This window comes from Priapulus caudatus, unplaced genomic scaffold, assembly GCF_000485595.1.
Source record: "Priapulus caudatus unplaced genomic scaffold, Priapulus_caudatus-5.0.1 Scaffold578, whole genome shotgun sequence".
NCBI classification, from domain to species: Eukaryota; Metazoa; Priapulida; class Priapulimorpha; order Priapulimorphida; family Priapulidae; genus Priapulus; species Priapulus caudatus.
The window spans coordinates 1-25,278 of NW_014577639.1; the positions used below are offsets into that span (position 1 = coordinate 1).

At 41.4% G+C, this 25,278-nt stretch overlaps 1 protein-coding gene across 1 annotated transcript in view; it reads left to right on the plus strand.

The window, feature by feature from the left end:
* Positions 1-2,164: 2,164 nt before the first annotated feature.
* Positions 2,165-25,278, plus strand: part of LOC106811810 (spectrin beta chain, non-erythrocytic 5-like) — a 78,023-nt gene continuing 54,909 nt past the window's right edge. Inside the window, exons 1-16 of the mRNA XM_014815529.1 lie at positions 2,165-2,286; positions 8,460-8,770; positions 10,116-10,192; positions 10,454-10,534; positions 10,821-10,936; positions 11,657-11,769; positions 11,999-12,186; positions 12,768-12,950; positions 13,244-13,418; positions 13,873-13,955; positions 14,713-14,851; positions 15,287-15,486; positions 15,890-16,070; positions 16,493-16,693; positions 17,311-17,406; positions 17,752-17,865. Coding sequence (XP_014671015.1) covers positions 8,732-8,770; positions 10,116-10,192; positions 10,454-10,534; positions 10,821-10,936; positions 11,657-11,769; positions 11,999-12,186; positions 12,768-12,950; positions 13,244-13,418; positions 13,873-13,955; positions 14,713-14,851; positions 15,287-15,486; positions 15,890-16,070; positions 16,493-16,693; positions 17,311-17,406; positions 17,752-17,865 — 1,986 coding nt within the window. The 5' untranslated portion in view covers positions 2,165-2,286; positions 8,460-8,731. The remainder of the gene's footprint in view (positions 2,287-8,459; positions 8,771-10,115; positions 10,193-10,453; positions 10,535-10,820; positions 10,937-11,656; positions 11,770-11,998; positions 12,187-12,767; positions 12,951-13,243; positions 13,419-13,872; positions 13,956-14,712; positions 14,852-15,286; positions 15,487-15,889; positions 16,071-16,492; positions 16,694-17,310; positions 17,407-17,751; positions 17,866-25,278) is intronic.

The window sequence follows — 25,278 nt, forward strand, 5'->3', positions numbered from 1 at the left end:
ATCATTATGTCTAGACATTTAATTAAAAAAAATTGCCCTATTTTCAGCCCCCTGATTTTCCTATTCATAGTCGGTTTGGTTCCTTTTGACAACTTGAAAACGGGATTCAAGAGTCTCCTATAATGTGTTCAGAATAGCTTAGAATGCACCAAATTGCACCATTCTTTTAAAAAAATTCCAGGAGAGCATGCCTCCTGTCCCCCCTAGCGTGGAGATGACCTACGGTCCTCGCATTGCTCGCTCCTCTGTTTGCTAATTCGAATTTCAGCTGAAACTTAAATTCTCCAATCTCATCCCTGTATATATATATTAAGCTATAGTAATTAAAAATTGGCCTATTGCCATTAGTATACGGAAAATAAGTATTAAAGCGTGTTAAAAGCCTGGGAAGAGATAGATAGATAGATAGATTCATGAAACTAATTGTGTTTTGCTTGCAGAAATTAAAAGAGTTACCAGATGAATCCAGTGCAGTCAATGACATCATACTCCACCTTCTTGGAATTGAGACCAAGATTAGTGACCTCCCGAAGGATCTAACATTGCAAGATCTTGGAGTCAAAGACCGTCACCTTCCAACGGGTACCGCACCATACACGACACTGTCAGAGCTACCGCAGCACATGACCTTGCGTGACCTTGGCTTTGTAGACCATGATGTGCCGACACTGTCAGATCGTGTACGCAGGGCGTGTCATGTGCGCCATGGCACTGTGTATGAGGACGCGCTCCCGGCCGACCTCAGCATTCAGACAACCCTCAGCGAGTTACCACAGGACATGACCTTGCGTGACCTGGGAGCAGCAGAGCACACGCTCCCCGAGGGATTTGACCCGGATGAGCTGCTTCGGGAGCTGCGTCCTAACGTGACCCTCACGGAGCTCGGCTATAGTGATGCGGATGTCCCAGTGCTGCGCGACACGGCCAACAGGAATTACCAGTTGCGGCATGACATCATCTACGCAAATGTCGTGCCAGAGGACATTAGTCCCGAGACACGGCTGGGTGAGCTGCCACCCGAGCTGACCATCGAGGACCTTGGTGTCAGTGTGCGAGACGCGGCCTCTAAGAATATACGTGTGTTGCAACTAGATCCAGAATCGACGCTGTATGATCTGGGAGTTTATGACAACGATGTGCCTGCCGTACAGGAATCGGCGAATAGAAATTATGCTCTCCGCCATGCGCCAGCTTACAGGAAGGCAATTCCAGATGAACTTAGCATGGATAAAAAGGTATTGATGAAATAGTTGATGTTTACACCAAAAATGGTGTGGATAGATCGAGGTTGCTTGTGTGCAGGTGTGTGTGGGTGGGTGCGTGTTTGCATCCATATAACTGCAGGGAAGTATATATATATGATCTGGGCATTCTGGAAATTCTTAAAATTTTTGAAGTGTGGAATGCTTTTAATGTGGAAACCTACTTTAGCTCAAAATACTGTCAATATAGTATTAGATTGACTACTACACTATCAATGGCATAACTTACTAAACAAGGTCATTGTGCTTGCGTTTTCAAAAAACCTGAATTTCCTTCCACAGCTTTCAGAGCTTCCAAAATACATGACGCTGAATGATCTTGGGATTATCCAAGATCAGTTGCCAGAACATGTCTCAGTTATGGCCTCAATGCAGAATTTGCCTGAGGAAATGACTGTCAGTGACTTGGGCTATGAAAATGATGATCTGCCAGCAGTGCGGGCTGAGGCCAACAAGATGTATCAGGAACGTAATGGCCCCATGTACGGAAATCTTCTTCCACACAACGTTTGTGTCGAGACCAACATTCATGAATTTCCAGACGAGCTAACGCTGCATGAGATGGGACTAACAGAAAAACAGGTTCCAATAAATGTGTCACTTGATAGCTATGTGAAAGAGATGCCTCAGCAGATGACCCTAAACGATCTTGGTGTAAAACAGGAAACCATTCCTCGGGTAGTCGACTATGCACAACATAATCATCAGGTGAAGAACAGTCCTCTATATTGGGATGTACTTCCAATTGAACTATCACCTGAAACTAAACTGGAAGAGCTACCACAGGAAATAACCATAAGTGACTTGGAAGTTAAACACGTGCCTGTCGGTGCATCTGCTAACACAGAAATCAGGAGTCTTTCAGGGAACTTGACTTTGTGTGATCTTGGTTTTAATGAAACTGATATGCATGTGCTGCGACAGAGGGCCAACCAGAACTACCAGTTACGTCGCGGACCTTACGTCCTTAGTACATCAACGTCAGTGCGGGCTTTGCCGCTGACGCTGACTCTTGCAGAGCTTGGTGAGTATAGCTTGGTGAGTGCTTAGTGGTAGTGCATGCTAGACTCGCATGTCCCGTCGTCATCAATATACGTCATAACAAATTAAAGACTCGGTGTTGGAATGCCACTGTTCATGATGAGCTGATGCCTAGCTGTTGTTGAAGTAGTTGTACGTCATACATGGTATTTAAAAAAGGGTCACTTCAGTGTGTGCAAATTTGATTATATATGGATATATGTTATTTTATAATCCTAAAAATCTCAAATTCGTCATAAATCCTAATAGGCCTACAACTGCCATAGTTTCATGAGATCAATAAAGCATCACGTATGTTAGAGTTTATATATATATATATGTATATATCATGTTCAGGTGTTGGTGATTGTAACTTATTTAAGGCTTATTTGTATAGTTATTTAATGAATGCTAATTGGAAACACATCTATTTAACTAAGATAATAAATAATACACTGCTTTTTTGCCATAAAAGTGCTTGACCTGGAAGTAAATTCTATCAAACCAATTCCTTCACCAAGTTCTAGTATAAGGTCTCTAGAAACACAATTAAAAGGTTGAAGACTACCTAGTAGGGGAATACTTAAAAATTTGATTTATTTTCTGCCGACTCGCCGATTTTTCAGAAATTGGTATCTCAGCTTAGGAAGCACCTACAGAGCTCAATAACCACTTCAAAATGATCAGAATAGTCGAATTATGTAGTCGAAAAGACCCAAAACCCTTACTTATCGAGAAAATCGCAAAAAAAAACATTTTTCATCCCTATGCGAGTAGCTTAAAACCAGAATTTCAAGATATATGATCAAAACAAAACAATTCAGTAATCATTGTTCCTACTGTGACGGCGGCATAGTTTTCAGATAGTGTTGGAAGGTGGAAATGATGAGATATTAAAGAGGTCTATTACTATCAAGATCTTTCCCCGAGACAAGGAAAAGACAATCAAAGGACTTTTCTTGAAAGAAAAGATGGATATAAGCAGACTTATGATACAAACTTCGTCTGGGCTTATCGACTACCTAAGAGTGAGCTCCTCTATCCTGAATATTAAAACACCCCAGATATCAGGAGTAATGCATGTAGTAACTAAAGGGAATGCTATTCCAGGAAAGCAAACGGCGGAGTTTCTCCCAATCATAGATCTACCGTCGACCAACTGGAACTGTATGCACACAACTCTTGACTATGTGATAACCCAACACAGAAGACTGAAGCTCCCAGGAACACCGATTATCGGTTTCGATCAACCGCTCTGGAAGCTTGCCATGATAGTCAAGCATGAGATGCTGCTGAAGCTGATATTGCTACTTGGAAACTTCCATACCCAGAGCAGTTTTCTGGGAAGCATGGGCTATGTCATGAAAAACAGTGGGTTAGCCCAGGCATTCTCAACTGTGTATTGGGAGGAGCCAGTAAAAAAGATACTGAATGGGAAGTCATACGAGAGAGCTATCAGGGCTCACGGGCTGACAACATCAGTGTTGAAAAAGATGCTGATAGAACAGGTGGATGAAAAAGACACATGCTGTTGAAGCTGCCTCTGAGTATTTATCATCCCTCATGGAGAACAATAAATCAGAATTTGACCCAAAAACATTGAAGGATGCACCAGTTGTTGCTAACCTTATGGAAGTACTCCAGAAGGTGAAAGATGGAGTCAGCAACCTTGCTCACACGTTTTGAAGGTATTTGAACAGCCAAAGATGTTTTCTTGGTGGTTAGAGTTAGAGGATTTTGTCCTACCATTGACTCAAGAATAAGCAACCGACCATCGCAAGCTTTGTGAACATTCACTTCCTTTGGAGCTACAAGATGTGTGTGCTTGATATTCGGATCAAACAAACATCTGTCTGAGAAGTAGTTCTCGATGAGAGTCATGTGGTTTACATCGTGCTTCAACCGAGTACTTCCTTCTTGCTTCACCTTGACTGAGCTTTGTTCTGTAAGTCAACCCCCGTCATCTCTCTTACCTTGGTGTCCATTGCACCTACTACAGGTCGGGAGAGAACCCAGATTAGATAGTCGAGCTCGTTAAAACTCCTCCCTCGAGTTAACCCGCTATTACCTTTCATTGTCATCAATGATTGTTCGATCGCTAGATCCACGGAAACACCAGCATAGAGCCTGTCACTCCTAACCACAAAGTGACCCTTCTTAAATGTTGACACAGTCCAATCATCGAGGTTCTCCATCTCCTCGATGAACCAGTACACACACTTGGTGTATGCTCTGTGCCTTGTTGCAGCCAGGTAGTGGAGCATCAGCTTTAGAGACGTTAGGTATTCCTCCAATCTCCCAGACACTCAGCATGCAAGTTTCTCAGCAGAATATCATACATGTCTATGTACGTGAGATACAGCTGGTTTGTACCAGTAGAGACTGCACGGAACATGTAGATGTTGTTGGGTGGTTTATCCATCACTGCTTTGAAGTAATGGACAAGTAACACTAGCAGATCCGTGTCGTCACCTACCTGAACAGTATTACCATGCTCCACTTCTGTAAATAGCCTTCAGTACGATATCCAAGTGTTTTGCAGCACTATCTTCCAATGATTTCGCAAGAGCATTCATGAAGTTCTGCTTGCTTCCTGCATTGGACAGGAATACCTGCTTTTTGCAGAGAAGCTTCTTGTCGAGGGAGAACTCGAAGGGTAGTGCTTCTACTGGTTGTCTTCTCTGGTGGCAATTATCCTTTGTTGAGCTTTGGAGATAGCCGTCAAACACAATGTGGAAACCGAGAGTCACCAAACATGTTCCAGATGAAGGAGTGGTATCCATCTATTATTGTCTGGAACGTTTCTTTCTTTGTCCATCCAACACGGTGTAGAAGGGCACCACCATCCAATACGATCCTAGCAACATCACCCTTCAGTAGAGTAACTCCGACTTCAACGTCAAGTGTACACTCTTCTACAAGATTCGTTGCTAAGCCTGCCTTTGCTGTCGATCTCATGTAGCCATTAACATCAAAAAGGGGCATCGATAACGAGCATAACTCGTACTCCAAGCACTCCTCTAGTGTTGCATTGACTTCTTCAGATAATGTGAAGTCGAGAGCACGCTGAAAAAACAGCTGGGGATCGATGTTTATACTCATGGCTCGTCTTCAAATAGCTGTGTCGATATAAGAAAAGTGATAGACAAATGGCCTGATGCCTTGATTGAGCAGATATTATTCATTCATGCCGCTTCAGGCTGTGACACAGTCTCATCACTTGCCGGCATCGAAAAGACGAAACTTGCAAAGGCAATTGTCAAAGACAACAGTATATTGGAATGTAGCGTATTCTACGAGGAGCACCCTGATTTTGATGTCCTGTAGCATATTGGGAGTTACATTTTGTCTTACCTATATCACTCCAATGGTATCAACGATTCACTCGAGGATCTCAGACTTTGGTGAGTACTTAATTTACAGTACTGAGTAAACAATTTGCTTTAAGATTGGTTTATGACTGCAATATATTATGTTCAATTGAACAGTCTATTAGTATTATGAATGAAATTGCTAAAACCTTTATAATAATTAAATCTAATTATCTTAATCATGATTAATTTAAGGATTTACAGAAGAAAGTTGAATGGGAAGAAGGCTATTCAGTTAAAGGACCCTCCTACGTCTGCTACTGCTTATCAGCATATTCTGAGGATTTACCTTCAGGTGAGGTCTAGGTTAGGTTAGGTTTAGGTGTTCCCTTTTTTGCTTTAGAAAATAGATGGTTGATTTAACTTCAATCGTTAAATAACTTTTAATCCCAAAAGCAACACGATTTTTCATCAGGTCCAGCAATGGCTCGGGAACAGCTTTGAGCCAGAAGAATACGGCTGGGAGAGATGTGGCGGGAAGCTGGTACCTGTGCAAGGACATTTAGACATCTGCCCAGAAGCTATCAAGAAGATACTTTCTTGTGCCTGCAAGAAAGGCTGTGGAAACAACCAATGCTGCATAAAACATGGGTTATTCTGTACTGACTTATGTGACTGTGATGACGAATTCTGCGAGAACAGTACTGGTGTAGACGAAGAAGATCGAAGACCAAGATTGCGATGAGGATAATGATGAAAACTTTGAATCTCAAGATGAAGAGGATGATTGTTCTCCGAGTTTGATGATGAACATATAATATGTGATCGCTCTGATATAGGACTCCTTTTGCACTATTTCTCTATCTTTTCTAGTGTTTAAAGTGTTTTATTCAAAAGAAATTTTCTAATCTTGAAGTGACAAGCAAATCTAAGTAGAATCAGTCTACTAATCTAGCTCATGACATTAACTGTTTTTTTATACAATATCATCAATCGTTAGTTCAGAATGATTATTGAATTGTCTTCTGTTCATATATGTTGAAATTCCGGTTTTATAAGCTACTCGCGTAGGGATAAAAAAGTTTTTTGCGATTTTCTCGAAAAGTAAAGGTTTTACTAAACCATGCTCCGTCTGACATAATTCGACTATTCTGATCATTTTTGAAGTGGTTATTGAGCTCTGCAGAAAATAAATGAAATTTTTAAGTATTCCCACTGTGATTATTACTCGAAATTCCCAATAATCAGGAAAATCCACAGAAGAGCGACCGGAGAAAGTGTTATGTGATCTGCACACTGTCTGCCAGTGGTTGAATTTTTTACAAAATTCACACCTTGATCCGAAAGCGGGGCAAGCCTCTCTTGGCTTAGGTGGATGGTTTTTTCCGCAACTATCGCATTGTGTGGGGTTGCGAGTGCGTGACACATTGTGTACTGTTGACACACCGGAAGCTTCGTCAAATTGTTTCATGTGTGAGTCAGTGGCTTCACGGAACCTAGCAACATCTAGTGCTTGTTCTAGCTTTAGTTTGTCGTCTTTACCCAACAGGACTTCTTGTATCTTTTTGTGGTTGGTTCCTACGATCAGCTGTTCAATTAGTCTCTCCTCCATCTCGGCTTCAGAGAATTTGCATTTCTTGGCGAGAGTCTTACACCGGAGGATAAATTCATCAACTGACTCACCAGGCCCTTGTCGGAACCTCTGTAACTGGAAACGATGGAGACGGAAGTTTGAAGTTGGTTCTATGAATGCTTCAAATCTATCCCATAATGTTTCCGGCTTGTCCGCAACAATGTTCCATGAGTTGAAGATTTTCAGTCCTTCCTGGCCAATCCAAATCAGAATGAAATTGGCTTGTTCTTCAACTGATTTTTCCTTGAGTGGTCCTGATAGAATCAAGGTACAGTACTGCTTGAATTCTAGGAATGCAGTTGGTAAGTCAGGAGCTGACCAGTCCATACGTGGTGGTGTGATGCCAGATAATTCCCCCATACTGTCTCACAGGAGGTATATACAGCTCAACAGGATAGCACAGCACAATGGGGTCGAGTCCCTATATTGTAACAGTCAATGTAGAATCCAAAACACCTTAAACGTGTGTACAAGGTGCGTATCAATGTCCCTGTATTTCTGTCATACACAGCGGCGCGCCTGTGTTGCCGGACAGTGCCGCCATCCATTGTATCGGTGTGTAGAATCTGACTTCACCACGGAGTCGCTCGCGTGTGTACACAGCGACGTGTATCGGCACCGAACGAAAAGTCACCGTGTTGTCAAAATATGCCGTGTCAGGAATCCGACTCACCAGTCACTCTTGGCGTCTCACGGCTGGTTTACCGCTGCCACCATGTAAAGCTTGGTGTGGCACGAGAAGGCGTAAGACATTATGTAAACGCATTAGGTTTATTACAACATGGCGGGTAAACTCCTCGCGCCAACTGTTTAGACCCAATACACAGACGTGACCATACGCGTAAGAAAGTAGTGCACCATATGATATATGACACCCACTAGGTAGAGTCTTCAACTTTTAAATGATGTTTCTAGAGACCTTATACTAGAACTTGGTGAAGGAATTGGTTTAATAGAATTTACTTCCAGGTCCAAAGCAAATAAGCGGTGGCTTATAAGGTTACTAAGGTAAATTAGTTACTGGGGGTTGTCCTTGTCCAGAGGTGCATAAGATTGTCAGATATAAATAAATAAATAAATAAATATATATATTATATATTATATATATTATAATATATAATATAGTTTATATATATACTGATACAGATATGGTCAGTAAGCAAGCTGTTATTGCAATGTTTATTTTGGTGTCAGTAAAAAACATGTATATTTTTATATTTTTTATTTTGTAAGGTGTGACAGAGAAGCAGGTAAGAAATCTGGAGGTGAGCAGTACTACAGCAGTCGGTGACCTTCCTGAGCATCTTACTCTAGAACAGGCGACTTAGGGTCTGACGGACCGTCGAAAAGACGATTGGGCAAACAGTTCGGCTGCCTGGGCAGGTTCCGGCCATCATGGGCCGTTGAGGGAAGCGCAGCTACACAAACAACACCCACATATGGTCGGGTGGTTCTTAGCAAAGACATGAAGCTGTCTGAGCTCCCAAAGAAATCAGCCCTCGAAAATGCTCGGAATAGAGAAAGAAAAGTTTGAACAAGTGGCGGTATGTGTGAATGATGCTGTGGAACAAAGAATGTATAGTCCTAAAATGCTATTGTGTTAAAATGTGTAATAGGTCCATGAGGCCACCTTTTAATTAATAGTAATGTCAACAACATATATTATAAAAGAGAACGTGAATAAGAAAATGTCGTTATTGTTTCATGGACATATTGCTGGAAACATGTAAATTATAACTTGTAGTCTGCAACTATTTTGAATTCTTTATTCTAATAGAACAGGTTTTTAGCTCAGCTGACGAAGTCAGATGCAGCTTGTAGAATCGCATGAATGTCTGTTCGTCCGTCCGTCCGCGCGTCAACAGTTACGGCGCAAATCTTAACTGCGGCGACGTACGATCTTGATATTTGGGAGCGTCGGGGGGGGGGTCGGGCGAAAAAGACTCGGATGCGAATTATGGGTCAAGGGTCAAAGGTCAAAGATGTGTGAATGGAGGGGGAATTTCCCCCTTAACTTAAGGTATAGGAGGAAATACGAAATTGGCAGCACAAATCTCAAGAGGTCGACCTACACTCTTAATATTCAATGTATAGTGTGATGGGGAGGAAACCATCAGGCGCTACACCGCGGCCGAAATTGGAGGTCAGCGGTCAAAGGGCAGTGGGGGAAAGGGTTAGATATCAGACAATTTTCTGAGGACATGGTCTAACGGATCGAGTGCAAAACTTTTTTGTTTCAGCGCTGACGCTTACTATTTTTATCATTTTATTGAAAGACCGTGAAATGCTACTTTCCGCTGACGTGCGAAGAGTAAATGTCTGATAACCTTTTGACCTCCAAAGAGGATGGTTAAACATGGATTTGTTGACTGTTAACAAGTTACTGAACGCTTTTGCTATTATAGAGTCCCCTCCACCCGCCTCCTCGCCCTCCCCCACCCTCCACCCCCACCCTCCACCCACCACCACTACGCTCGCCGACTCGATGCATATCCATGAATAACGTTAATATAGGCGAAAGTCATTAAAGTACACAGGCTATATCTTTATTACTGTACTACCGGTATAGCAAAGCCTATCAACGCGGTGGCGGAGGGCGCACTTGATTCGGGTTGGCACAGTGAGTTTATCCAAGAAGAATACCCGGCTACAGTACACATCAGTTTGAGCGGCGTGTCCGCTGCTGGGGCGGCACTTGTTGTACATACAATTGTACTCCTGCGCAGATCTTAAATTTGTTGAGTGCAGACAGCTATGCATGATGCGTACAGTATAATTGTGTTATTTTTATTTGAACTATAATTTATTAATAATCTTGCGATCATATGGCTTTTATTGGTACATTTAGATAGCTTTTTATGCAATAATCAATTCCTTGATTGCATGCAGGTACAAATTGTTGAGGGAATAGAAAAGAAATCAGCCAAGGAAGCCCTGCTGCTGTGGTGCCAGAGCAAAACTGAGAGGTAAATACGTAATTATAAACAGTACTACGTTTTCTTGTTGGCTGGTTGGGCAGTCCTGTGGATTGGCTATAGTCATAATTCACAGTATACTTGGTAATCCCATACAGATGAATGAATCTGTCCTTAAGCTGTAACATGATTACTAAATTATTCATGAACTTATGTAATTTATTGGTAATTAACATTCTGATGTATGAAATGAAGTTTGACTGTGTAAACATGTTATTGGAATTTTCCTGCATATTGTGTGTGGTATTGCAGCCATGCCAACTGTGACGTGAAGGATTTCACCAGAAGCTGGCGAGATGGGATGGCGTTTAATGCGCTCATACATGCGCACAGGTACCGGTCTTGCATGACTGTGCAGTACTACATCAATCAGTCATCATATCTAATTCACAACTATAGCATATGTTGTGAAAATATGAATTTTTAAATTACCTTGCTAAAGATTGCTTGTGAAACCTGTATAAGATCTTATAGTATCATTCCCAGAATTATTATGTGGGGACTGACCAAGGATGCTCTAAAAACTAGTATAGCGGTTTATGATGATAAGCTTTTATATTGTAAATACTTTATGGTACGTGTTTGATCAATATGTGCACAGTGGAACATACTGTTACAGGCCAGACCTAGTGGACTATGACAGTCTTGACCCAGAGGAGCCTGAGAAAAACTTGAACAAAGCATTTGATCTGGCAGAAAGGGAACTTGGAGTTCACAGGCTGCTCGATGCTGAAGGTATGTTTAAATTGACTACGTCACGAATTTTCTGTGGTAAAATTTCTAAAATTTTTGTTGCAATTTTTTTACATTAAAAGTAAAAACTAACGGGACTAAACGTATCGTCAAATTCTTACCTGATAAGATTGTTTCTCAACTAGTTAAAAATCCAAAAAACCTGGACGATTTGATATTAGTGTTCCTAACATTAATTGCTTGCTATGTATGTAATGGGCTATGTATGAGTCACGAGTGTATGTTCACATCGAACAATATAGTAAAATAAGAATTATAATGGAGCAATTTAACTATAAAAAGTAAACAGAATTACTTATATTTCGTAAAAAAGTGGATTTTTTTTTTTTTACTATTTACGGTGACGTAATCACTTTAATACAGAGTGTTAAATGGCAATGTTTAAATATGTTAATGACAATACTGAATTTAGGAACAATAATAAGAGACCTTCCTGATAAAGTTATATTCCATTTTGGTTGCCTTTTTGTTGATCCTGCCAGCTTGGTCTATGTACACCACCATTGCATATTCGACCATGTTCAGATATCAATTAATAAACTTTTTATAGTAAGGCAACTTATATCATCTTATATTATCTCAAGGATATGATGCTAAATTCATTGGGTCTTTGAGGTACTCGTGTGTGGTTAATTATGCTGGCTTATAACCACAGCTTATCTTGATAAAATTAATCCAATATCTATTACAATTTATTTATAGATGTTGATGTTTTGAGACCAGATGAGAAATCGATAATGACATATGTGGCAGCCTGTTACCAGACGTTTGCTAAGATGAAAGAGGAAGCTACAAGTAGTAAACGTATTGGCAAGGTAAGGGATGATCACTATACTACAGTAGAAAGAATGTTCCAGACTGATTTATTATATGATATGTTTGATCATAATATATCTTTAGTCAATAAAAATATAGTTTTTACTTTCTTACGGAATAAGTATTACAGTGTAAGTTCAATAGGTTCAACACCTGAAATGGCAAAGATTCTAAATGAAAGTGCAAAGAAAAATCTAAATCGAAGTAAAAATGCACCAAACTTTGTAGGTTGTGAACTTGCTGATAGAGAGTGATAACAAGAAGGAAGAGTATGAGACAGGTGCACGCGAACTGCTGCAGTGGATGGAGGAAAAGACAGAGAAACTTAATGAGAGGAACCTGCCTAATAATTTGGAGGAAACTCAACAGGAGCTGAGCCGATTTCATGAATACAGAACCGTAGAGAAACGCCCAAAGTAATGATGGGTATTTTTATATATCGATATAATATGTGTATATATATATATGGTTCTAGGACAAATACCCCCCGGACAATCACTCCCCGGACAATTACCCCTGGATAATTACTCCTTCGGACAATTACCCCCCGGACAATTACCCTCCATGCCATTCACCCCCCGGACAATTACCCACGGACAATCACCCCCCAGACAATTACCCCCCGGTCATTTACCCCCGGTCATTTACCCCCGGACAATTACCCCCCGGACATTTACCCCCAGGACAATTACCCCCCGGACATTTACCCCCAGACATTTACCCCCGGACATTTACCTCCCGGACAATTACTCGCTTGGTGTTTATTATTCATTGTTGAACAGTGATACAGGGAGGAGGTACGTACACGCACATGCATGCATGTGCGCGCACACACACAGACGCCCGCATGCACGCACGCATGCACACACGCACATCAGGAGGGTGAATGGTTTTTGGTAGAATAAACTGTATAGATATCCTAATTCTAATAATATAAAGCATAAATATATGTCTAAATTGCCATGACTATATAATAACAAACATGATAATATAACAGGTCCAAACAAATGGGTGATCTAGAGGCACAACTATTCGCTATACAAACCCAGCTGACGTCTGAAGGAAAGAAATCATATCTAACACCAGAGGGCATGCTAGTCAGTGACATAGAGAAAGCCTGGCAGAAGCTAGAAAAAGCTGAACATGAAAGAGAACTGGCATTGCATGACAACTTGGCAAGGTGCATCTCTTGCCACTTTTGTGTGAATTTGACATGTTTGTTTGAATCAAGCAATAATTTTGCAATGGTCTTTTGATATCATGCTATCATTTTCTGCATTTTATAATGGTAGTCATCTTGTAGGGTCACCATGTGGCTACCCATTAGCATATGGATTTGTGTAATTGATCAAATTTACTTTAAATCTAACACATCTTAATCACATTGCTGAATAGAGAAGGTTGGTGGATAAGTAGCATTCTAGCTAGAAATGATTGCCAGATGTAGATATAGCGTTGCTGTGTGCACCCCAGGGGGGAGACACTGGAGCAGCTGGCTGAGAAGTTTGACAGAAAGGCTGTGCTACGCGAAAATTGGCTCAGTGACATCAACAAGGTCATAGAGCAGGAGAAGATGGGGAGTACAATGAAGGATGTTGAACAAGCAATGAAGCGCCATGAGACGCTCACTGCTGAAGTGCAGGCGCGGGTAAGTTGCAGTAATGTCATGGTAATACAATATCATACTACATATTTACTATAAGTATATGTACACACCATCTATGTGCTAAATTACAAATATATTTGGATAAGAATTCTTAGTAAACCTGCTGCGAAAATACACAAGGAAAATTTAAATAGAAAATATTGTAGGATTATGAGAAAGATGGATAGGTTTTTGAAGTATCTTATCATTGTGAAATATAGGTGAGACATCTTTGCTTTGTTCTCACCAAAAATTGATGTACTGTTGATCAGTTTAATTCACGTCAGAATCATAAAACAACATGGCATGACGGGATTAACAATACTTGCAGTCTAGTCCTCTCTATATTGTGCCATGCACTAGATGGAAGTATCTACAGATCTAGATGAGGTTTGTAGAATAGCATACCATCAATCTGTTTGTCCCTATCAACAATATTTCTCGCCTATTCATGCAGAAGGACAGGTTTTCTATGCTCAGTCGAATGGCAGATATGCTTGTGAAGTCGGACTACCACGGTGCTGAGCTCATCAAAAAAAGGTTAGTATACATACATACAAGAGATAATATAGTCACATAACAGATTGACCATTGACAGATTCAGTGAGTAAAACCAATAAATAAATGACCTCTTATGCCAATGCCTCAATAAAGGGATACTAAACCCTAGAATTTTATTTTAATAATATTGTGATGGGAGTTGCATAAATAATAGTATATATAATATACCTACAAATTTCTATTATCACGCATTCACATTTGGGATAAAACAATGGTGAGTTTCAAAATCTTTATTTTTGACCACTGACATGACACCCCGCGATTGTGCTGCCACTCTGACGAAGTTGCGCTTCTGTTGATTTATTTTGCATGTTACAGACTGAGGGCTAATCACGAAAGCGCAATTATATATACCCAATTACTATTTAGCCGAACGATTTTTATTTTAGGACAAATTCGTCCATAGTATTACTAAAACTAAGAGCTGTTTATAAGGCATTGCAATCCTTCTCATCTTAAATTAATAAATAAGAAACACCATCGGTCTGTAGCTTGTAGCCGAAAAGTTGCATTGCGCTGCCTTACCAGTGAATGCGCTAGTAGTGGTGCCACCATCATTATAAGCAATGGCATAACTGTCAGTTTTAAAATTCCTAAAACATTTCTAATGAATATTGAACAATGGAATTTTTACATAGCGTAATTTAAACCTATTTGAACTAAAAATATTCTAGGAACCTAGAGTCGTATGTGTCCCTTTAATAGTCCATGTTGTACAGCTGTTCTCATATTGCAGAGAAGATGACATTGCAGAGGGCTGGGCAGACCTGGTAACTTGCCTGCAGGAGAAGAAGAATGCACTTGACAACGTCCAGTGTGTGATGCACGTACTGAGAAGCTGTGCAACTTTACAAGAGGAGATGTGCTATATCGAGGTATGTACACAATATCGGAGTTGGGGAACATTTTATTCATTTTCCATTCCATCACTCCTTCATTTCATGTTGCCATACACAGTAAAATTGTGAGAGCATTTTTTTCTGCAAACTAGTGAATCCATATGCCATGCCTCAAGACCCCTTCTGAAACAGGTCAGGTGTTTATATAGAAGTAAAAATTATTTTCTTAATGATCATACCAACATGAATTACCTATCTATATATACCGGGTATATCGAGTCAGGCACACTCCATATGTTAGTTTTGAACAGTAATATATTGTAGTCTTTTGGTATTAAAGGCAGTTGTAGGAATGTGCAGTGTTTCATATATCCATATTGAAATGGTTAATCATTACCCTGTGGCACGTTGTTCATTTAGTCACAAATCACAATTTTGAGGTTTGGCCTAGCAAGCGTGTTTTCTGTTCAGCCAAGGGTATCATCAGAAGATTACGGCAATGAGCTCACCATAGCTGATGATCTAGTTGACATGCATCGGCTTGTGGAGACTGCGCTAACCGCACTTGGAGAGCGGGTGAAAGGCATAAATGAATCTGTCAATGTCCAGTGTGCCAAAGACAGTCCCGTACTTCAGAAGACTGTCGGAGAACTGAATAATGACTACAGAGCGTACGTGCATGGGTTGCATATTGAAACAAGATCGTCAAATTGGCGTCTTACTTATTGTTACCAAACTTAGCAAGTGACCGACAATTTTTAACTGATCAACTACATACATGTGTCTACTATATGTGCAAGAAATTGGAACTAAATTGAATTGTTTGGTTTTCTAATTAAAATAAAAATTTATCGTGAGTGACCTGAATATTATTATTAATAGATGAATTAACATGTAATTCAACCTTAAAATCTCAGTAAAATTCGAACTCAAACCATAATTCTGTGAAACAGTTTGTGTAAAGTTGCTGGAAATCCAATAATAACATACCTGGAGTCTAGTAGTTTAATTGGTCGTGACTACGATTGAAGCGCAATGAACCCATATTAAGCAGCCATTCTTCGATGTAAATAGGTTGCTGATGAAGTGTGAGAAGAGACGCAGTGGGCTGGAGGAGTCCCAGAAACAACAGCAGGTGCTGGTGGATGCCCTAGAGGAGGAGGCTTGGCTACAGGAAACGCAGAGCCTTCTCAAGCCACAGGGGAAAATCAGTCATGACTTGTACCTCGTTCTGCGGCAGCAGCAGGCACACGAGGTAAGGCATCTGTTGGGTTCAAACTCTAGTTACACTTACTTGTCTTGCTTCGTTGGGAATGATTATTGACATTGCTATTTCTCATTGAGTAACAGTTACATTCATCTTTTTTCTGGATGACCCACGTTTATTTTGTGAACGAATAGTCTTCATATCTTCCCTGCAGTACCTTGTTACACTAGATGATGCTCAAAATTTACGCAGGTCTACCGAAAGACTTTTAGCCATGTTGTAATTTTATAGAGTATGCTAAATATTTTAGTAATTATAATTTTCTTTTAGAAAAACCTCAGATATTCCACACAAATGTATTATTAAGTATCAGTTGAAAATGTGTGTGTGTGTGCGTGCGTGGGTGGGTGCAGGCGTGCGTGTGTCTGTGTGTGTTTACATGTGTTCAGTCAGTTCATGCATATTTGCAGGTATTGGAGGCTGAGATTAAAGCACATGCAGCCATTGCTAACCAGGTGTGTGAGAGATCTGTAGAGTTACTGGAGGCTGGTCACCCACAGGCATCCACCGTTAATGCACACATCAACACGCTGCAGCAAGAGTGGCAGACACTGCTGCAACTGGCAGCGGCACGACAAACCAAGCTCAATGATGCTGCGGAGGCAGCGCAGGTGGGCAAACGGGAACAACAGCACACGATATATTCCTACATGTGCCGTGGTTGAGTACAGTGCCGCAGTAGCATAATCTTGGTTAGAAACATGAATGATTTTCACATTAAAGATGGTCACTGATAGCTGTAGATGGCTGACAAACAGAGAAAGAGTGTATGCAAGAGCGATAGATGGATGGATGGATGGATGGATGGATGGCTGTATGGATGGATGGACGGACGGACGGACGGACGGACGGACGGACGGACGGACGGACGGACGGACAGACAGATAGACAGACAGATAGATAGATAGAGAGAGATAGAAAGAGAGTGAGAAGGGGTAGAGGTGGAGGTGGTAGATGGAAAATGAGGCATGAAAAATAGAGTGATTGAAAGCGAGAGCGAAAGAGCGAGAGTGGGTGATAGATGGAGAGAGAAAGAGAGTGAGAGAGGGAAGAGAAATAGAGAGATAGGAGTGAGAAGGAGGGAGTGAAAGGAAGCAGTTAGGGAGTGAGGGAAGAGTAAGGTGGTTAGGAAGAGATAGAGAGAGGGGGTGAGCTGAGAGAGAGACAGTTATGGAAATAAAGATGTATGAATATCTGTTAGATTATATTGATTGAAAATTGTTTTCAGTATTATGCTGATGCAGAAGAAGCAGAGCAATGGATGAGGGAGAGGATGCCCATTGCTGCAAGTGACGACTTTGGCAAGGATGAGAAGGGGGCTCAGGTAGTTGATGCAAACAACAAATGGTCTTTAAGTAATAAATTTACAAATATAATAATTATATTAAGATCAGATAGGGTGGAGCTAGCATGTATCTGTAATCAACCCTTGACTGAATGCTTTATATGTAACAGTATAAGTCATAAATGCAGCTTACTATAAGATGAATACGTCGTGTCTGTCTTTTAATCTCGTCAATAAGATCAGATATATTGTGACAGAAAACTGAAAATTTCTCAGCTGATTGGATTTTTCAATTAGTAGTAACTGCTATCTTCGGGTTGCGGTTTGCAACCCAATTTGTACTTAGCATTATATTGGAATGTTTCTTTGTTATTGTTTATGCAGGCATTGTTGCAAAGGCATAAGCAGATAGAGAGTGAGATCAAAGCCTATGAGAGTGACATTCACAGACTGAACAACGTCGCAATTCTGATGACGCAGGATGCTAAAAAGCACAGTGTAAGACTGCATATATACCTACTGATTCAAACACTTTGCTTTGATCACCCAGACCAATTCCTATTGATCCCAATACACAAGAAAATATGTGTGATGGCACTAGCATTCACTGAAGTATTCTCGTATCTTGCGGTGGTGTAAAGGCAGTTTTCAATGCAAACACTTAACATTTTTTTGAGTGCTTTCTGAATGGCCAAATTATAGGTTGTACCTGAAAAACTTGTATACGGATCTACTAACACTAATGATGCATTTAACATAAATGTCCAGCAGAGTGCAGAAGTAGCAGAGGTACCAGTAATGGGTGTCTCACTCTGTCTATGGTGTACGGTTTGTCAATTTAGTCCAACTATATGTCGGTTTACAAACACACAGCATATTTTCCTCCAACCATACACATTGTAATGCCGCCAACATATTATTTATAAAAACCTTATCTTACTTTACAGAAACACGTGTACATTTTTCCTACCAACAGGATTCGCGCGCTACCGAACCACAATTCCCCCCACACTAGTTTGCTAAACCAACACTATACTAGTAGTTGGTCTGCTAGCGAACGATACAAGTATAGTTTGCGCAGAAAGATGGTTTTCCGCGCGCAGTGTGCAACCTTTGACCTGCGTACATGATGCGATAACGTAGCCTCGGGCACATATGGCGGCCGCCGATTCTGCGCTATGCGACCATGCGCTATTAAGCTATGCCATGCGCTATTAAGCATGCTATGGGCCGTAGGAAAGTGTACTAACTCTAATATCTCGCGAACGAATTGAGTTACCTATTTATTTCTAAAATTCGAGATACATCTAAACACATGTCTTAGCTATGGTCTTTGTGAATTTTGAAGTTTATTGAAGTACGAATAGTTGAATTAATTACCAAAACTATACGCGCGGTATCGCTCATGGGCTAATATACGCACGGCTACAGACGGTAGAAAAGTGTACTAACTATCATATGGCGCGATCGATTTGAGTTACATTTCTAAAATTCTAGATACATATAAACGCATGTCTTAGCTATAATCCCCGTGAACTTTGAGTTTATTGAAGCACGATTAGTTTAATTAATTACCAAAAATATACGTGCGGTATCGCTCATAGGCTAATTACGTACGGCTATGGATGGTGGAAAAGTGTACTATATATAACTACCATATGGCGCGAACGATTTGAGTTACATTTCTAACAGTCTAGCTACATATAAACACATGTCGTAGCTATAATCACCGTTGAGTTTATTGAAGCACGAATAGTTTAATTAATTACCAAAAATATACGCGCGGTATCGCTCATAGGCTAATATACGTACGGCTATAGACGGTAGAAAAGTGTACTATCTATCATATGGTGCGAACGAATTGAGTTACATTTCTAAAATTCTAGATACATATAGACACATGTTATATATATAGATTCATAACGTTGAAATTGACATTTTCGGGAATAATCTCACGAACGCGCGGAAATTTTAGCCTATGAGCGAATTAAACTATTCGTGCTTCAATAAACTCAAAATTCAGAGAGACCACAGCTAAGACATGTGTTTATATGTATCTAGAATTTTAGAAATGTAACTCAAATCGTTCGCGCCATATGGTAGTTAGTACACCTTTCTACCGTCCATATAGCCGTGTGTATATTGTATTCAGCAAGCAGTGGCAATAAAACGTGACGCTTGGCACGTCACATTTAGAGCATCTACATGAATAAGAGTGGTTGACGCGGCGCGCAAACGACAATGGACGGGCGCGCCCTCCTGCATCCGCCTTGCGCTAAGGATAGGACGCACCTGTGAATGGGCGTCGCTTGTTGCTTTAGCCAAAGTCTGGTTTTGGCAGACTAGTTTCGGCTAGATCCGGTTTCGAGCCGATATATATAAGCAGCAATTGTCAAACAAAAGGAGATAAGATTTAAGCTGCGTTTACACTATCGATTTTTGTCACCAAATCGTAGCGATTTCAAGTGCATTCCAACTTGCCCCCGACTTGACCCAAGTGCATTTCAACTAATTGGCTGAAATTCGATTGTGTTGGAGTCGGAGTCGGAGTCAAGTCACCGAGTTGGAGAAATAGAACGTGTTCTATTTTGCACGACTCGGACGATTTGCTGACAAAAATCGATAGTGTAAACGCAACTTTAGAGAGAGACTTATGTAGTGAGTCGGAGACAGATCCAGACGGTCGCCGGAGCCTAGGCATGTTGCCTAGGCTGTGGTATTGTATATATTTTGTATGTGTTAAGTAAGTAATAAAATCCAAGTGAAACAACTAATCTGTGACTACGGCTCTACCATTTGCTAACAAAACAACGCTGCTACGTTCTACGCTGTCGACACTACAGAATTACACGGAGATCATCAACACTTTCCCAGTACAATACGTATATAGTAGCCTATATGAGCGATACCACGCGTATATTTTTGGTAATGAATTGAACTATTCATGCGTCAATAAAATTCACAGAGACCATAGCTAAGACATGTGTTTATATGTATCTCGAATTTTAGAAATGTAACCCAATTTGTTCGCGAGATATTAGAGTTAGTACACTTTAATTTCCTACGGCCCATAGCTTAATAGCGCATGGTGGTGGTGGGGTGGGGCGGGGGTATTGTTAACGGCTGTTTACAATGCGCCAGCGTGCTCAATAGGAGTGGTGGGCGTTGGGGGGTTCGGAATCGGCGGCCGCCATATGCGCCCGAGGCTACGTTATCGCGCCACGTACGCAGGTCAAAGGTTGCACACTGCGCGCGGAAAACCATCTTTCTGCGCAAACTATACTTGTATCGTTCGCTGACCAACTACTAGTATAGTGTTGGTTTAGCAAACTACTGTGGGGGGATTTGTGGTTCGGTGGCGCACGAATCCTGTTGGTAGGAAAAATGAACACGTGTTTCTGTAAAGTAAGATAAGGTTTTTATAAATAACAATTGGTGGCGGTACAATGTGTATGGTTGGCGGAAAATATGATGTGTGTTTGTAAACCGACATATGGTTGGACTAAATTGACAAACCGTACACCATATCTCACGTCACTGCGTGGCAATCTTTTGTTTTGCACCTGTAATAGTTAACTCTCTGTTGTCTGGTGCAGGTGGCAGTTTGTTAACTGCGCTCAACATGGGTGCATGGATCTCAGATTCTGGATCTGTTACCCTCACATATATGATCAAGGTTACCTTTTAAAATGTGGTCGGATGTATATGCTTGTTAATTAACAAAAATTGGTAATGCGTTCAGTGTGATTTCACTCACACGTAATTAGACCCGGTATGTTGATTGGCAATCAGACATCTCGTGATGTGAAGTTTGCGTGGAACATTGCTGAAATATGTTATACTAGCTGCGGGTACCCGCTGCGCTGGGTAAAATCGTGCTACTAATTCATACTACTAATAATGGGACACAATAGGAACATTGGGTAAAAATCGACAATAACATTGCACACAATATCAATATTTAGAAATCAGTCTAATAAGATAATAAGCATGGGGAAAAACTGTTACGTATGAAATTTGTATGACAGCACAACCCAACTTAGAACCCCTGGGACATAATAGTAATATGGTGTAAATTCCGTTATTCTGTCTTATTCTTGAATTCGTGTTGTTCTCTGTCTCTGTCTTATTCTTGAATTCGTGTTATTCTCTGGTGCAAATATGTAGAGATTCCTGGCGTATCCAACTGTTGAGCTCCCCATTGTGAGATCGTACCACGAATAAAAGAAATTGCATATATAGTATAGATAGAGACAGGCCAGCGAGTGGGGTCTGTGTCCACTGGATATTGTCTAGTAAATGCTTGGCGCGCAACCATGCACATTGAAATTAAGAGATTTTCCTATTGAATCAGAAAATGCATAGCTTTGGAATGGTACAATGCATTCTGAGATCGTAGCATCTGAACTAAAACTCTCAACTCAGAGTGAGTAGTACCTCTGAACTGGTCCTGGTTATGCTCTGTTTTAGTATTGGTTTCGCTTTCGGTTTCACAATACCAGCAGCTGATGAGATCATGAGGTGAGGGCAAGAAATAGTCATAGGTTTTTCTGTGTGTGGCAGCACTGTACAGTGAGTGCTGACATTGTCTGAAGTTTCACGAATTCAAGGGTTTTAGACGGATTTCTCGGTGAGTTTGACGGTTTGACAGATTTTTTCGTCTAGGAACACTCCCCGGAAATAACAGATGGCCCTGTGAAAATTGCATCCAGATCGCTTGGCGGTTTGGCCGCCTATAGGGAAGATACATACATACATACATACATACGAACTCAAATATATATTAGATCTCGGGGAAGACGTTGGTATTGCACCAAGGAGAGTTAACCACTCACGTTAAGGTAACTTAGGCACTCACGTTACTGCAACTGCCACTCAAACTGGTACCTTCGCTTTTCACTGTCAATATAAAGATATGTGAGTGGTGTACGGTAAGGGACAGGGCTAGCTAATCACTTAAACAACACTAGCTCTTGGGGAGTGGAGATTAGGTGCGTATCCAAGATTAGGTGAGGAATAACTTGTGTATGAACTTGTCAATAACGTGCCGAAGCGATCACAAAAGCCAACTAGTGATTTATGAATCATAAAATATTTTACGCAGCATAGCAGTGTCGGTGTGTTTTACTTAGATTGACGTATCCACAAAAAAACACATGTTTTCTTTTTTGTGGATACGTCATTCTAAGTAAAAACATCGCTTGAATTCGTATTGCACCTAGTTATATATAACAAATTTACCTGCATCCTGGCATCATGACGCACCATGATATGACATGTCACCAAGTCGTGGCTTATATCTAGGCTGCATCTCGTTTAGGTTGCTATAGCAACAATTCACTATTTATGTTTTTTGCCTGCAAGGTCTAGCGCACCGTTTTCTGTTTCCTGCTTGTCTTTAGTTTATAGAATCGTCAGTTTGGTAACATGAACTTACATGATGGGCGTAATATGTCTATTCTGACCCTCCCCCCCTATTAAAATAATCAATATATAGGAAGCCGAAATCAAACTTGCTCTTCGCTGTTAAATGTTAAGCTGTGGACACACTAGCCGATTTTTCATGCGATTGAGCTGCCCCCGGCTGAAAGTCGGCGGGCGGCTCACACGGCTGAGTCGGGCGACTATCTGTGGACACACCACAGCCGATTTTTCATGCGATTGAGCTGCCCGGCTGAATGATGATGATAGTCACATGATTGAAATTGGCACCGTTTGATTGGCTGATGAATTGGACATTCAGGCGCGCGTAGTAGAGCATTGTATAGTCGCATTGTATAATATTGCATTGTTCGGGCGGCGCGATTGTATTAGTCGCGCGACCAAATAATTATCAAACATGTTTGATTCGGGCGACTCAGCCGGCCGACTCGAAAATCGACCGCGACTCACAGGACACACTAGGCAATTTCAGCCGGCCGGCTCAGCCGGGCGGCTCGACCACATGAAAAATTGCCTAGTGTGTCCACCCCTTTACTTACCCTGTGAATGTTTTTTGTTAAATTTGACCACCTCCCTTAGTAATTGGACTTAATATAAGTGCCTCTTTTCGGCAACGCTTCTCTAGTATCCCGTCTCATCTGGCTGCGTTCACACGAGGATTTCAGTACCGTACTTGAGCGTTCACACGCTAAAAATATAAGCGGCTTATTCAGTACCGTACTTGAGCGTTCACACGCTAAAAATATAAGCGGCTTATTCAGTACCGTACTGAAAACGCGCGCTTACCTGCGGCGCGGAATCACATTCCGCGCGAGTAAACGCGCGTATTTCAGTAGCCGGTACTGAATACGCGCGTATCTTCGACACCACGCTGGCCGCAAATTGTCCGTCGTGTGAAGTTGTGAACGCAATTTCAAATTGCGAGACTGTAGTGCGCTTACCTAGACTGGTACCCGTTCGCTACACGACGTTAGTGTAGCGTTGAACTGTCGACTGGGTACCAGTCTATATTATACCTAGCCAGCCAAGCCTCGATTCTCGTGTGAACGCTCCTTCCTCCGGGTTGTCTTAGCACTGTATTTCAGCCGAATTCAGCACCAGATAAGTACGGAACCAGCGAAGCCGAGCGAGGCCAGCGAGGCCGTATATCGTGTGAACGCAGATTATATTACAGTCTATTACACTGTTTTACTCTGTGCATGTGTTCCCACTTGTCTGGCAGTCGAATCATACAGTCAAGATACAGTGCGTCTACGTCTTCTGAGCTGCTTGCTCGGATTCCTGCGCACGTGCCCGTGTGTGCGTACCTGCGTGCCTGCGCACATGCCTGCGCGCGTGCGTGCGTGCGTGCGTGCGTGCTTGTGTGTGCGTGTGTACCGGCCGGCGTACCTACGTAGACCCGTACAGGATTATAGAACGGTAATCCATGGAAAATCGTAATGAAATTCACACGTTTATTTTTGCTTGCCGGTACACTCGTGTGTCATTCCAGATTGTAGCTTTTTCCTCAATTCCAGGAAAGAGTTTTGCTGTCAGTCTCTCATAGTCCAGTGGTGCCCACCCACTATATTTTAGTAGTGATTAGCACCATGCAACTGAAACAATCGTGCGCCCCCCATACTTCAATCAATGCCGCCCCAGCCAACAGGCACGTACACAGCGTCGATGTGCACATACAGCGACCGACGCGTGCCTCGCGGGCCGCTTTTTTCGACGACCTTTGAAAATATAATGTGAGAATGTCATGTGATAGCACCCTAGCTGGCTCAAAGGATGCTAGGAAAATATTACACAACTATAATTTTTTAGTTTGTCAATCGGGCAACTAGCCAAACGAAAACTTGTCGCGACATAGACTATCACTTGTCCTGAGCCTCATATCATAGCGCTTCGCAATCCGCTATGAATAAAAAACAGCTCACAATAACCAGCCTATTTAATCAGATTCCTTCTAACTAAACTTCTAATAAGACGGAATCATAACACACTAAATGCCCTTATGATGGTGTCTGTGGAACAGAGGCGTATCTAGGAAAAACAGCGCCCGGGGCAAGTGCTAAAATTGCGCCCCTTCCAACTTCCGAGGCTTCGGAACTGCCGAACTGATACGCCCAACAGCCTATACGTGTGCCGTAGTACAGCACCGGCACCGCAGGCCGACAATCCGTACCGAGGAGTGGGGGCGGGATGATCGCGTAGCCTATCACATAACTAGCACGAGCACCGCCACAATAGATTTACGCACATGCGCCGCGAATCGCGCATACCTGGGGTGCCAACTCGTAAAATTGTTATTTACCACATTATACGCTCGTAAAAGTCATTATTTTACTAAACATAATGCCGCTTATAGATAATAAATAATATATATATAATAAATTAATAATTATTTAACATATAATATATTATACTAAATAAATATAACTTATTTACATACTAATGTATGTAGTATAAGTTAATACATACATT